Source organism: Saccopteryx leptura, chromosome 6, assembly GCF_036850995.1.
Source record: "Saccopteryx leptura isolate mSacLep1 chromosome 6, mSacLep1_pri_phased_curated, whole genome shotgun sequence".
Classification (NCBI taxonomy): domain Eukaryota; kingdom Metazoa; phylum Chordata; class Mammalia; order Chiroptera; family Emballonuridae; genus Saccopteryx; species Saccopteryx leptura.
Window position 1 is genome coordinate 39,149,025 of NC_089508.1, and position 13,633 is coordinate 39,162,657.

At 42.9% G+C, this 13,633-nt stretch overlaps 1 protein-coding gene across 2 annotated transcripts in view; it reads right to left on the reverse strand.

The window, feature by feature from the left end:
- The window catches only part of PRKCH (protein kinase C eta), a 294,275-nt gene that overhangs the window by 222,215 nt on the left and 58,427 nt on the right, over positions 1-13,633 (reverse strand). For both annotated transcript variants that reach the window (XM_066388442.1, XM_066388441.1), the window contains exon 2: positions 6,240-6,303. In XM_066388442.1, coding sequence (XP_066244539.1) covers positions 6,240-6,303 — 64 coding nt within the window. The remainder of the gene's footprint in view (positions 1-6,239; positions 6,304-13,633) is intronic.

The following is a 13,633-nucleotide window of genomic DNA, read 5'->3' on the forward strand; positions in this document are numbered from 1 at the left end:
TATTTAACATCAGGCTTGCTTTAAACTTCACCTCCCCTGTGAAGCTTTCCCTGTCAGCATCTTTAATGGCTCAAAGGTCTGCACCCAGCAGGCATTTCTTACATCATGTCCTACATTTAATAGAAGTTTTGCCCTCACTGTTATTTCCACATAACTAATAAAAGATAAGGAAATGAAACAGGGTGAAATAAGTAGTCATCAGTAGCTCCTAATACCAGTTCTGGATATTTCAGACCACAGCCCCATCTAGGCAATTTCTTCTTAAAGGAGAGCTTTGGGGCTGTAGAATCTGAGCCAAGGCAGAACACCTGTAGGAGGCCAGGAAAGGAAAACAGGCATGGAGATCAGTCAACACTATACTAGTAATTGGCCACTAAATTCTTGAGGTGTGTCTAGTATAAAATAAAGCCAGTGTCACACTAAAACAAACCTGCTGAATATATACAGGGTCCAAGTCAGGGGTAGGGAGAATGACGGAAAAACTGCTGCCATGACAACAGGAACACAAAGATACAAATTCAACTAGTGTCCCTTTTTAGTGCACTCTACAGTTTGCAAAGCATTTTCCTACAAGAGCCCTGGCCAGGTAGCTCAGTTGGTTAGAGTGTCATCCCGGTACACCAAGGTTGTAGGTTCAATCCCCAGTCAGGGCACATACAAGAATTAACCAATGAATGCATACATAATATAAGTGGAACAACAAATTGATGCTTTTCTCTCGCTTGCTCTACCTTCCTCTCTAAAATTAATAAATAAAAATAAACTTTAAAAGAAAACAAATCATTTTCCTACACATTATATCAATCTGACCTTCAAAACAACCTTTTGAGATAGATTAACTGCCCCCTGAGGCTCACCCAACATTTCTTGAGCTCTGATAATCCATCTGGGGTTCCAGGCCGATGTCCCTTTCATAGCCTAACACACTCCAGGCAGGCCAGACCTCACATTGCTTCCTGAACGTAGAGCCCTTCAGCTGCCACAATGGGAACTAGAGCCCCAAATGTTCTATCAGCCAACCTGTCACTTCACGGCTGGGAACAATCTACAGCGGCCTACAGAGTGAAACCCAGCCAGGGACAGTCAGTCTCACAGCGCCAGGCCCTGGCAGCCGCCACAGCTGCAGCAGGCCTGTCGGGGGCTCCCATCCCTCCTCCTATAACACACACACACAGAGGCAGCCATCACATCCTCTGTGTTTGACAAAAAGGCTGTGCTCTAAGGCAGCAGCAGTGTGCAAGCCCCAGCTGAGCCCCAGTCTACTGGCCAATCTGACAGGACAAAGCTCCCATGGAGAGAACAGAGCTGCGGTTCTGAAATATACCCCGCATAAAGATGCCATAGCTCCTGAAATTTCAACATTAAAAATCTATTTTCCATGGATCCAACAGCTCTTTTAGCATCTTTTACAGTCTGCAGACACACCTAAGAGTGGCAGAGTACTAAGATATCAATCAGTATCACTTTAGTGTAAATTCACTATCTTCCTTATTAGCAACTGTTCCTAGAGAAAAGAGCTCACTGAGCATCTTACTGAAGCAAGAAAGTTGAAGGCAGAGAGCAGGAAAAACTGACTAAACAGGAGAGGAAATTACCAAAGATAAACTTGGCCTGTCTTACTGTTTTTTTCCAGGGTAAAATATAATTTCAATGACCTGGTAAGAAGTCACCCCTAGGAAGATTTGACATTCCTTTATTATCACTAAAATTAATAAATGGATACAATAAGACCATCCAGAAGTATTCCAGGGCTAGTGTTCTGATGTTTCTAATGTACAATTAAGGAAGAGAGAATCTAAATAACACTTAGTCCTAGAAAGCTGGTATAACTCTTAAAAGAAAAGTCATGCAATGACTACGGCACATCCAGACCCAGTCTAACATGCATGGCCTCATTCCATTGGTCCCTGGTAACTTAATGCAGAAAGATACTTAAGCACACTTATATCTCACCCCCTCCTCACTCTTGTTTCATTTCTTACTGCTAGGTGTGTTTATAACAGTGGTTGTCAACCGCCAGTCCGCAGACTGACGCCTGTTACCAGAAATTTTGTGCTGGTCTAAGAGTTAACTACCTTGATGCTGTGTCAAGATTATAGTCTCTAATAATTGGGTCTATAATCTTCAACTGCCAATTGGAGGTTGAAAAACACTGGTCTGTACTATGATTGTACCCATGTTCCATGCACCGTGAGGATGTTCTATCAACAGTGTTCTGTAATACTTCATTCCATTTTATTCAACTGAGCCATGAGCAAACTCATTTTTCTCACAAATCCTGTTATGTACAAGATACCAAGCAAAACAAAAAGGCCTATGGGCATGCAGAAGATCCCCCAACTGTAATCTGCATATTCTTTTCATGTTCAAGTATCCCAGGTTTTTGCTAATTTCATTATTAGAGCAATAAGATCATATGCAACAACTGTAGCAACAAACAGAAAAATGTCATCATTAAAACAATTCACCTAGCCTGACTGATGGTGGTGCAGTGGATAGAGCATCAACCTGGGATGCTGAGGTTCCAGGTTCAAAACCCCGAGGTCACCGGCTTGAGCACAGGCTCATCCAGCTTGAACACAGGCTCCCCAGCTTGTGTGCAGGGTCACCGCCTTGAGCGTGGGGTTATAGACATGACCCCATGGTCGTTGACTTGAGCCTAAAGGTTGTTGTCTTGAAGTCCAAAGGTTGCTGGCTTGAGCAAGAAGGCACTGGTTCAGCTGGAGCAACCCCCACCGCCCCCCGTCCTCCAGTTAAGGAAGGTACGAGAAGCAATCAACGTAGAGTTAAACTGACGCACCTAGGAGTTGATGCTTCTCATTTCTCTCCCTTCCTGTCTCTCTCTCTCTAAAAAGCAAACAAACAAAACAACAACAACAATTCACATACATGAATAAGAACAGTTAGCTGAGAGGAGAGAAAACCATCTCTCAAGGAAGGTGTCACCAATTACAAAATTTCAACACCAAACAGACCAACCATGAAGTCGCATGCTTGAAAATCTCCACAAGAATTTTAATAATGGTGGAGCAGCTTATAATAAACTAATCCTCCAACAGCAGCAAAACAAAACCCCTAGAAAGCATATTTTAAAACAATTAGTTGAAAACACTGGAGATCAACTCCCCCAAAAAGCAGCAATTAGAGGGAATTTGACGCTTGAAGGGAAGTGCACTGGGCAAGACATAGATCTTGAGAGTATAGTGCTAAGTGAAATAAGTGAAACAAAACAACAAGAACTATATGATTTCTCCCATATGCAGGATATAAAATAAAAAGCAACACACAGACAGAGCAAACTTATAGATACAGACAGCACAATGGTGGTTCCTAGAGGGAAAGGGGTGGAGGGAGGACAAAGAGGGAAAAAAAGGTCAAATATATAGTGAAGGAAGGAGACTGGGCTTCAGGTAGTGAGACACAACAGAGCATACAGATGTTGTATTATACAGTTTATAACATCTGCAATTTATATAATGCTATTAACCAATGCTACTCTAATAAATTTAATTTAAAAATCCATTTATTTATAGACCATTTCCCAAGATTATTCTAGGCTGTACAGGGTAGGGTGAATAAACCTCCAACAGAAAGCTATCGCTTCGTTGGCTTGTGGAGAGAAATGAAAGACTCAGGGCTGTCAGCTAACTGGAAACTGAGCAGAAACAATTTGAAAGCATGGGGCCACAGAGAAAAGAATTCCCAGATCCATAAACCCCTTAAATCTATGGTTCTCCTAAACTGTGCCTGTGCAAGGGAGACCCAGAAAGGTCCAGGAAAAAGCAAGAGCTAGAACCCTGCATGAAATGAATTGATATTTCAGCTGCTTCTCACTTGAAACCACAACTTTCCATTGAAACCCTAAACTGGCTCTGCCTTATGAGTAAAGACTATGGAATTTGCCAAAGAGCTAAGAAAAAGATTAAAAATGAAAAATCCCATTCTTGGCCCTGGACAGTGGCTCAGTTGATAGAGCACTGGTCTGGTATATGGACATCCCAGTTTGATCCCTGGTCAGGGCACACATGAGAAGCAACCATCTGCTTCTCTCCCCCTCCTGCTCTTTCTTCTCTCTCGCTTCCCCTTCCACAGCCAGTGGCTCAATTGGTTCAAGCATGGTCCCGGGTACTGAGGATGGCTCTGTTGGTTCAAGCACATCAGCTTCAGGCACTAAAAGTAGCTTGGTACTTGAACATTGGCCCTAGATGGGGGTTGCCAGGTGGATCTTGGTTTGGGCGCATTAGGAATCTGCCTCACTATCTCTGCTCCTCTTCCCCCCACCCCAAAAAAAAAAGAAAATAAAAAAAAAACTCCACCCTAAAAAGCCTTCACAATTTTAAGGTAATAGCCAGTACTATAGCTGCCTGCTAGAAAATAAAGAAGAAAAACTACATGACATCTCAATAGATTAAAAAAAAAAAGCATTTTCCAAAATTTAAGTCACTCTTAATTTTTAAAAACTAACAGAAAACTACGGCTAGAAAGGAACTACCTCAATTGTCATAAAGGGCATCTACAAAATACACGCAGCTGACATCATACTTAAGAAGGAGAGACTATATACCTTCCTCCCAAGATTGGTTCTGATACAGGAAAACCTGTCCTGGAGGCTTCCAAGCACAACAAGAAATGAAAAGGAAATAAAAGCCATAAATATTGGGAAAGAAAAAGAAACCTTTTTATTTAGAGATAGCATGATTGTTTACAGAGAAAATCCTAAGGTATCTACAAAAAAAAAAAAAAAGACTAGAACTAATAGATGATGAATTTATTAAGGTTGAAGAATACAAAGTCAATACTATACAAAAAAATTTTCATTTCTATATACTGTACAAATTATATATATTATAACATATATAGTATATTATAATATATAGTTATATATAACATATACTGTAACATATATAGTATATATAACATATATACTATAGTATATATATATACATATATACATACACTATAACAATTCCAAAATGAAATTTCCATCACTCTGAGAGTTGCCGTATGTTCTTTCCCAGTCAGTCCCCTGCTGCTCAAGGCAATACAGTAAATGTGATGTTTTGCTTTGTTTTTTTCACCACAAACTAGTTTTGTCTATTCTGGACGATCATGTAAATGTGACTACAAAGTACATTCACTTCTATATGTAATTCTTCCCCTTCGCATAATTTCTATGAGATCCATTTACGTCAATTTGTATATCAGTATCTTATTTCCTTTTATTGCTGCATATTATTCCATTATATAAATGTAAACAATTTTTTTACCCATTCTCCTCTTGATGAACATTTAAGTTTTCCCTGGTTTCAGGTACTATGAATAATGCCGCTATTCACATTCTTGTACATGGATCTTTGTGGACATACACTTTCACCTCTCTTGGGCAAACACATAGCAGTGGAATTGCTGGGTAACAGAGTAGATGTACACCTAACTGTATAAGAAACTCTCAAATGGTTTTCCAAAGAAGTTGTATTCTTAAACTCCCACCCACAATGTAGGAGAGTTCCAATTACTCCATATCTTCACCATCACTTGGTATGGTCAACCTCTTTAGACATTCTGGTGAGTATAGAATGATACTTTGTGATTTTAATTTGCATTTCCCTAATGTTGAACACTTTTTCACCTGTTTATTAGGGGTGCTGTTTACACGGTTGTTGCATTTGTCAAAACTCGTATACTTCACTTCTGATCTGTTTATTTCACTGCATAGTACAGTAAAAAATTATACACAGATTTTGACTATGGGAGGTGGGGTGGGGAGGTCGGTGCCCCTAAAACCTGTGCTGTTCAAGGGTCATTTCTCTAAGATGGGGGTGGTAGCAAGGCAAGAGAAACAGAATCACTTAAAGGACAGAATGAGATATAAGATTATATGGAAAAGAACACAATCCTTAAATTTTTAACATATTCAGGCGCAAACTGAAGAAACAGAACTCTAAAGAACAATGTAATACTCATGAACTAAAACAGGCAAGAACCAATTCATAAGGTGATGGTGAATAAAATAAAAACTCAGCATGTTAAATAAACAGGTGATTGCTAGATTTAGCAAATATATTTAACCTGGCAACCCAAACCACTGGACAGCAAAATGCCTGCCAACCTAACTTAAAATAGTCAATTTTTTAAAAGCATCTTTTACAAAATGCTCTTTTTATAACTTCTATGATAGAAACTACTGAATACAAACCAAGACACACATATACCAGAAAGCATCCAAAACTCATTCTTACCTTCAGTGAAACTCCCTGTTAGGGTTATTACTACAAACACTTTCCCTTCTGGCTCCAGATCCACCTAGAAAGAGAGAAAAAATTATATATTATATTCTAATTTTAAAATACTTTCTATGGACCTCAAATATTCTTACAGAGAGGGCTAAATGTACAATCCACAGCCATAAAATCCAACCTAAATCTTTCACTAAACAGCAGAGGGGCAAATGAACCAAGTGAACATACAAGAAACCATAATGGTTGAAAAGCATATCTAAAATTGACAATTCTTTCAAAGTTTTTCTTCCCTTGAATTTTATTACCTTCCATTTTGGCTCTTCAGGACATCGAGAAGTATCCATAAACCTGGTCATTGTTTGTGAGGTGTCCCTATCTATGTACACCATTTATAAGAGCAGCATTTAATTAAATCACAGGGTAAGTATATGGAATAGAGAAATAATGGTCACATATAAGTCAATGAACAAACGTGACATGGTCAACTACGTACCTTTACTTTTTAGGAAGTAAAATGCATAAGGAGAGGAGTGCTATCTCTGTCTATATCAGTTCCACCTAAGTGTGTGTAATCTCTAGAAAGCACCAGGGAAGGCAGCTCAGGAGTTCCGCATTCACCCCTGTTGCCAGGAGTATCAATGGTCCTTAAAGTTTTTATCTATGAGCTATCAAGATGTACATTCTGCAAATGAGGCATCTTGAAGTCTTCTCAATAGGTCCCATCCTCTGGACGCTCCCACTTCCCAAAGACCTTCACACAGAATGGTCCCAGGAGGGGGAAGCTCCCTCCACATCTGCTTTGATCACACTTGCCCAGGCAGGCAGGCAGGCTCTGCCCTCTTCACACTGATGCTGACCTTGAACTACCCTGGAACACCTCTAAGCCTTGGATTATAAGATTCTTTTGGACTCAAATACATGATTTTACAATTGTCCTTAAATAAAATGCTGTCAAATTCAGCCCATTTCTACCATTGGCCTTTTATCCAAAAGAGAGAGAGGTCCAGAGAAGCTGAGTATACATATGGATGGCCGTTTTGGGTAGAATAAATAAGTTTAAATAAGCTGCTAATCACATGCTGTGGTAGAAAAAGCACTAAACTAGACTGATTGCCCCAGCTGGCTCTGGGCAAGGTCCTTAACCACCCCAAGCTTCACTACTGTCATCTGAAAGTCCACCATGTCATTATTCAGCACTTCTGACATGGCTGCCATCAGATGATCACAAAGAGCATTAGCACTACTATTTGCTGTACCTAGAGATGACAAAGATTGAAGAATAAATGCATTGACCTTACCCTAGCTCACCATCACACACTGTTTAACACCACATCCTGATCACACACTTTTCAAAATAAAAGATGCCTTTTTTGCACTAACTTAGAAAACTTTATATAAAACCTATTCTTATAAACCCTCCCTTTCTCTGCATAAAATCTGCTATCAATGTGGTTACCACCCTGTAAATCGCCTCAGTGTTCGAATCAGCTACTTGCATTACAACTACTGCTGACTTAACTATACCCCCTTAATGATCTTAACACCACGTGTGAACCTTTATAGAACAGTTCTGAAAATAGAGCTCTCCGGAGAGATGACTAAACAGGATGTCAGTCTCTAATTGTCTAACTTTCTGCCTTGACTTGTTTCAAGTCAAAAATGTGTTATTTTTAAAAGCCACTCCCTCCTCTTCAATATAAAAGCCTGCCAGAGCCACATACATTTGACCTCACAACCTAAACTTCTGCTGCCACAGAAGGAGCTGCTCCCAGCCTCTGGAGAGACAGACTGCCAGGACACCTCTGCGATCTCCTGGCCCATGGCTAACCCATAAACTCCCTCTGACACTGTGCTCAGGGCTGGCAAAGAAGGCCCCTCCAACTCGACGGGTCGCTGCTGTGCTGGCAGACAGCAGGGGGTGCCACCACTTAGAATCCAGACCTTTCACAAGTAGAACAGGTATGCATCCACAGTTTTCTGTCTTTTTTTTAATTTTTGCTTCCACTTTTTTTGACCCACGCCACCACGGTGGAAGAAAAACCAGTCGCAAATGCCACCTTCAAATCTATCTAGTTTATCTAGGATCTCTGACCTGAGAACAGGGTTCCACAAACTGCAGGTTGGGACTCCTCAGTGGGACATGAAGACAGTGGAGTAGGTTGCACACAACAATAATGTTTAAGTAGAATAAAATGGAACAGAAAATATGAACCTGTCAAGTAGTAAATATATATATATATTGATATATATAAAGTACTATGTCAAACCTTCATGTGCAGTTTTGTGTGCAAGTATAAGGGAATACTGGGTTTTAATGTTAAAATGTGTTCATTACTGTCACAAAGAAACAGTTTGACTAACATGGACTTAGAGGGTATCTGTTTTATCTACAGGGCTGATGGACTGTCGGCATCTATTCAGAGCGGCTGCTTGGACATCCCCCGTGACTCCCCCATACTGGCCTCCTTCCTTCCTGTACGCCGTACAGAGATCTTTCTCTTAGCAGAAACAAAGCCACCAATAGCTTTACTCATTGACCCTGGTTCTGTCCCCTATGGCTGTAGTGGATATTTTCTCTCTAGCTAGAACATCCATTCCAGCTTCTGGGAACAGCACTTCCGCTTTGAGAACTAGCTCTCGGTCACATGTAGTCCTAATGGCTCAGCTGGGATCCTACCCTAGCTCTGGAGGGGGCGTGTGACCCAGGCCTTGCCAGTCAGAGCACTGAATTCCTCTGGAGACGATGACACACACTCTATATCTGGCCGTCTGAGGAACTCCCTACCCTCAGTAACTGGTTCAGATTTGGGCACAGAATCCAAGTCAGTCAGTCCAATTAGGAATCTTGGACCTACAGAGAAGAGACATCTCCCTTCCAAACTCTTTAGCACGGCACACAGCCCTGTATGCTCTGTCATCCCCACCCCCTGCCATCCAAACACATATAACCTGGACTCAGCCTCTTTTAATAACCTGCAGAGTCTCTATGGAGGCATGTGATTTCATTTAATCGGAGGGTTATGGGTCAGGCAATGTACTGAGGAATACACTCAAAAGTAAAAAAAAGCCCTGGCCGGTTGGCTCAGCGGTAGAGCGTCGGCCTAGCGTGCGGAGGACCCGGGTTCGATTCCCGGCCAGGGCACACAGGAGAAGCGCCCATTTGCTTCTCCACCCCTCCGCCGCGCTTTCCTCTCTGTCTCTCTCTTCCCCTCCCGCAGCCAAGGCTCCATTGGAGCAAAGATGGCCCGGGCGCTGGGGATGGCTCTGTGGCCTCTGCCCCAGGCGCTAGAGTGGCTCTGGTCGCAACATGGCGACGCCCAGGATGGGCAGAGCATCGCCCCCTGGTGGGCAGAGCGTCGCCCCATGGTGGGCGTGCCGGGTGGATCCCGGTCGGGCGCATGCGGGAGTCTGTCTGACTGTCTCTCCCTGTTTCCAGCTTCAGAAAAATGAAAAAAAAAAAAAAAAAATGCATTACCTGTCTGAAGCTTGTTGCCTAGTGATTTGCAGCACATAATCTTTTGGGCTGGAAAATCCTTTCCTCTCTTTCTTTCACTGTCAAAGTCCTAGTTGTCCATCAAGATTCAATTGAAAACTCACCTTTGCAGGCAGACCCTCCCAGACCTCTTTCAGATAACTGGGCAACCCCACACAATTATGGAGACCATCAGTAGAACCAACATCATGTTGTAGTCATTATGCCCTGTCCCTTAGGACCCTGCCTAGCCCCTAAGAAAATGAAAATGATTTGTTGAATGAATGAGACAATAAGTTAACAAACATGGGTATTCCCATGACAGACAGCATGGGAAACAAGTCGCTTCATGGAGGACATGGTTTTCTCAAACTCCATCATTCTGTTCAGTGTCCTCCAGATATGCCCCCATTTCTCCACCCCCACCCCCCATTAAAGCGTGAACATCAGCAGGCAGGTATAACCTGAGCCTCTTGGGAGAGATCAAGATTATCACCAACCTCAATCTTGACAGGGGCACTGCCCTTTACTTTTGCGGCTATGGACTGCATAAGCGCTCTGAGAAGCTACAGTGACCCAGCTTGAGTTTGCCATCAACTAAAACCTTTACATCTTTTCTGTGTGCTGTTCAGCTCTGCTTCCCACATCCTGTGCAGTGGTCAGCCCTCCCCCCGCCTCAAAAAGAGCTTTGAACTTTTTCTATAGAATGTCAGCTGTGGTTGTATGCCCCGAGGTTCGCTGGATCCCAAATCCAGTTGGTTCATTCATTTCCCTTCTCAGCTTTGTAACCTCCAATATCGCGGTCTAGGGTTAGCTATGTCATCACCTACAGCAAGCATTGTTGATGGCACTGTAAATGGTACCATCACTTTGGAAACAGTTTGACATTTTCTTAGACAGTTACATATATATACCTCCCATTTGAGACAGCCATTTCTCCCCTATGTATATAGCCAAGCATAAAAAAGTATATGTCCATACAAAGATACGTATATAAATGCCCACAGGAACTTTTTTTTTTTTTTTTGTATTTTTCTGAAGCTGGAAACGGGGAGAGACAGTCAGACAGACTCCCGCATGCGCCTGACCGGGATCCACCCGGCACGCCCACCAGGGGCGACACTCTGCCCACCAGAGGGCGATGCTCTGCCCCTCCGGGGCGTCGCTCTGTCTCTACCAGAGCCACTCCAGTGCCTGGGGCAGAGGCCAAGGAGCCATCCCCAGCGCCCGGGCCATCTTTGCTCCAATGGAGCCTTGGCTGCAGGAGGGGAAGAAGAGAGACAGAGAGGAAGGAGAGGGGGAGGGGTGGAGAAGCAGATGGGCGCTTCTCCTGTGTGCCCTGGCTGGGAATCGAACCCGGGACTTCTGCACGCCAGGCTGACGCTCTACCACTGAGCCAACTGGCCAGGGCTGGAACTATTTTTTTAAATGTGGTATAGCCGTACAATGGGATAGAAATGGAATCAAAGAACGAACTGTCGATAACATGCAACAACATGGAAGAAGACTGAGTGAAAAATATCAAACAAAACAAAAAAAGAGTACATTCTGTCTAGAAAGGGCAAACTAACATATAGTGGCAGAAAACAAATAGCGACTGACTACCTGGGGATGCGAGTAAGAGAAATAGGCAAGCGGTGGGGGGATAAAAGGGCAGGAGAGCACCAAGACAATTAAATGGAGAAAGAGTGCCCTTATTTACCAAAGGTGCTCGGACAACCGGGTAGCCAGACGCGACAGATGTAATATGAACTCAAAATGGATCACAGACCTAAATGGAAGGGCGAAAAAACAGAAAACTCTCAGAAGGAAATACAGGAGTATGTTTTCCTGACCTTGGGTTAGGTGATGGCTTCTTAGATATGGCATCAAAGGTACAGATGACAACAAATCTCATAAATTGGACTAGATTAAAATTTGAAACGTCTGTGGTATGAAATAAAAAAAAGAAGCATCTCTACCTCACTGCCTGAATATACTTTTAAAAGTGCCACTTTCTTCAACCTTTCCTATGATGCCTTTGGAGGCTTCCCCATGCCTTCAGAATAAACTACTCCACCTGGCTTTCTCGGCCACCTGGACGCCCCTTTTACTGCCTCCCCACTACTGTAGCCAAACCTCTTCTTCAGATTCCATTCTGTAAACCCGCTTGTCTAGTCAGGCCCGTCTCCTCACTATCGCGCAGCCACACCTTAGCTCATGCTGTTGGCTCTGCTTGGGAAGACTTTCTCTCTTCACTACGCCTGTCCATTCATTCAAACCTTTTCTGGATTACTCCCAGGGTCAGGCCCACTGCCAAGTGCCCAGGATCCCCAGAGCAGCTCCCTGGGGCTGCAGGTGGGATGGTAATGACTGCACCTGGCAAAGATGACGCAGCTACAGGAGCTGAATGAAGGGACTTCTGCCAGGAAGATCTTGACATGCACATTGATCCCTCCAGTCTCAAAATTCCTGTCTTGGTTAGGTTAGTATCTTACCACTTATCTATGCCTTTAAACAATTAGATAACATTTCATATAGCTCATCACTTGCAATAAGCTCCATTCTAGCAGGATTTGACCATTTTATATTCTCCAAAAGGCCTACAAGAGTTTCTCGAACCAAGTAAAACGCTCAACAAATCTCTGCTGATTTGGTCTGATAATTTAAACTAGAAGGTCATTTGACCACCTCGATTTTGTCACTTATAAAATAGAAATGATCCCTGGTAACTCAGTTGGTCGGAGATACACCAAGGTTGCGGGTTCGATCCCTGGTCAGGACACATACAAGAGACAACCAATGAATGTATAACAAGTGGAACAACAAATTGATGTGTTTATATCCTCTCTCTCTAAAAAAGAAAATCAGTAAATATTTTTTTTAAAATAGGCATGATGCTATTTTATCACATAATATATACTATGTGACAGCATTTTATAAAATATTAAAGCACGCCAAGATGGCCCCAAGGCATACGAGGAGCATATGGACCACAAGGCCCTGCTGCACACCTGTTTGTCTGACTGGCCCGCAGGTCTCCATTATCCCCTCTCTCCACCCCCACCCCCCACCCCCGTTGGCCAATGTTTGCTTCCCCTTGGCATCACTATGCAGAAGTTGGGCAAATTGCTCGTATCCCTGACTTGGTCTCTTTGTCCATGAAATGAGAAGGTTGTCTAAAAACCTTTCTGGCTCTGATGCTGTATGATTCTAAGCAGGCTGGGATAAAAGCCTACACATGGGACTCAACGGAAACACTCATTTAATTAATTTAATTTCCCTTCACAAAAGGCATTAGAATTGATCGCAGACAGGAAACTTCTGGCTACTTAATATTCATTTCAGCCTGAGGTGAGCAGGGGGAACTAGCATATTAAAGGGAAAAAAACCCTATCCTTTATTGGGGCAAAGTAGGTTCACTCAGACTCCGTGGGCTTTGAGCCAGACATCTGTGATATTCAGATCACCACCCGCTGTGATGCTGCGCTGGCTAGACTCCACTGCATTTGTAAATCCTGCTCTAGGTATAAGTAACAAAAGAACCTAAAACATGATAAAGCAGTTCACGATTCTCTTCCAGATGAAACCACTAGGCTTAAAAAATGAGAGTTCGAATTCCTGGAGGAAAAACATTCCTAGGGGATTGTACTGATAATCAACAGGGAAGGGTGTGACTGCGCTCTTTAATCACAGAAATAACAGCTGCTATGTCTTGAGCTCATCAACACGCAGGAACCCTGCAAGGTGCCTGACCTAGATTATTTCTCATCTTCACCACCTGCAAGGTAGGAATCACCAGCACCCTTACACCCTTACGCGGACAAGACGATGGAGGTCTGGTGAGGTTATGGAACTGACGGGGATCACCCAGCTGCAAAGGCCGAGCCAAGACTCAGGCTCAGGGAAGACCGTTCCAGGCTGCTGTGACGGCATCTGCCTG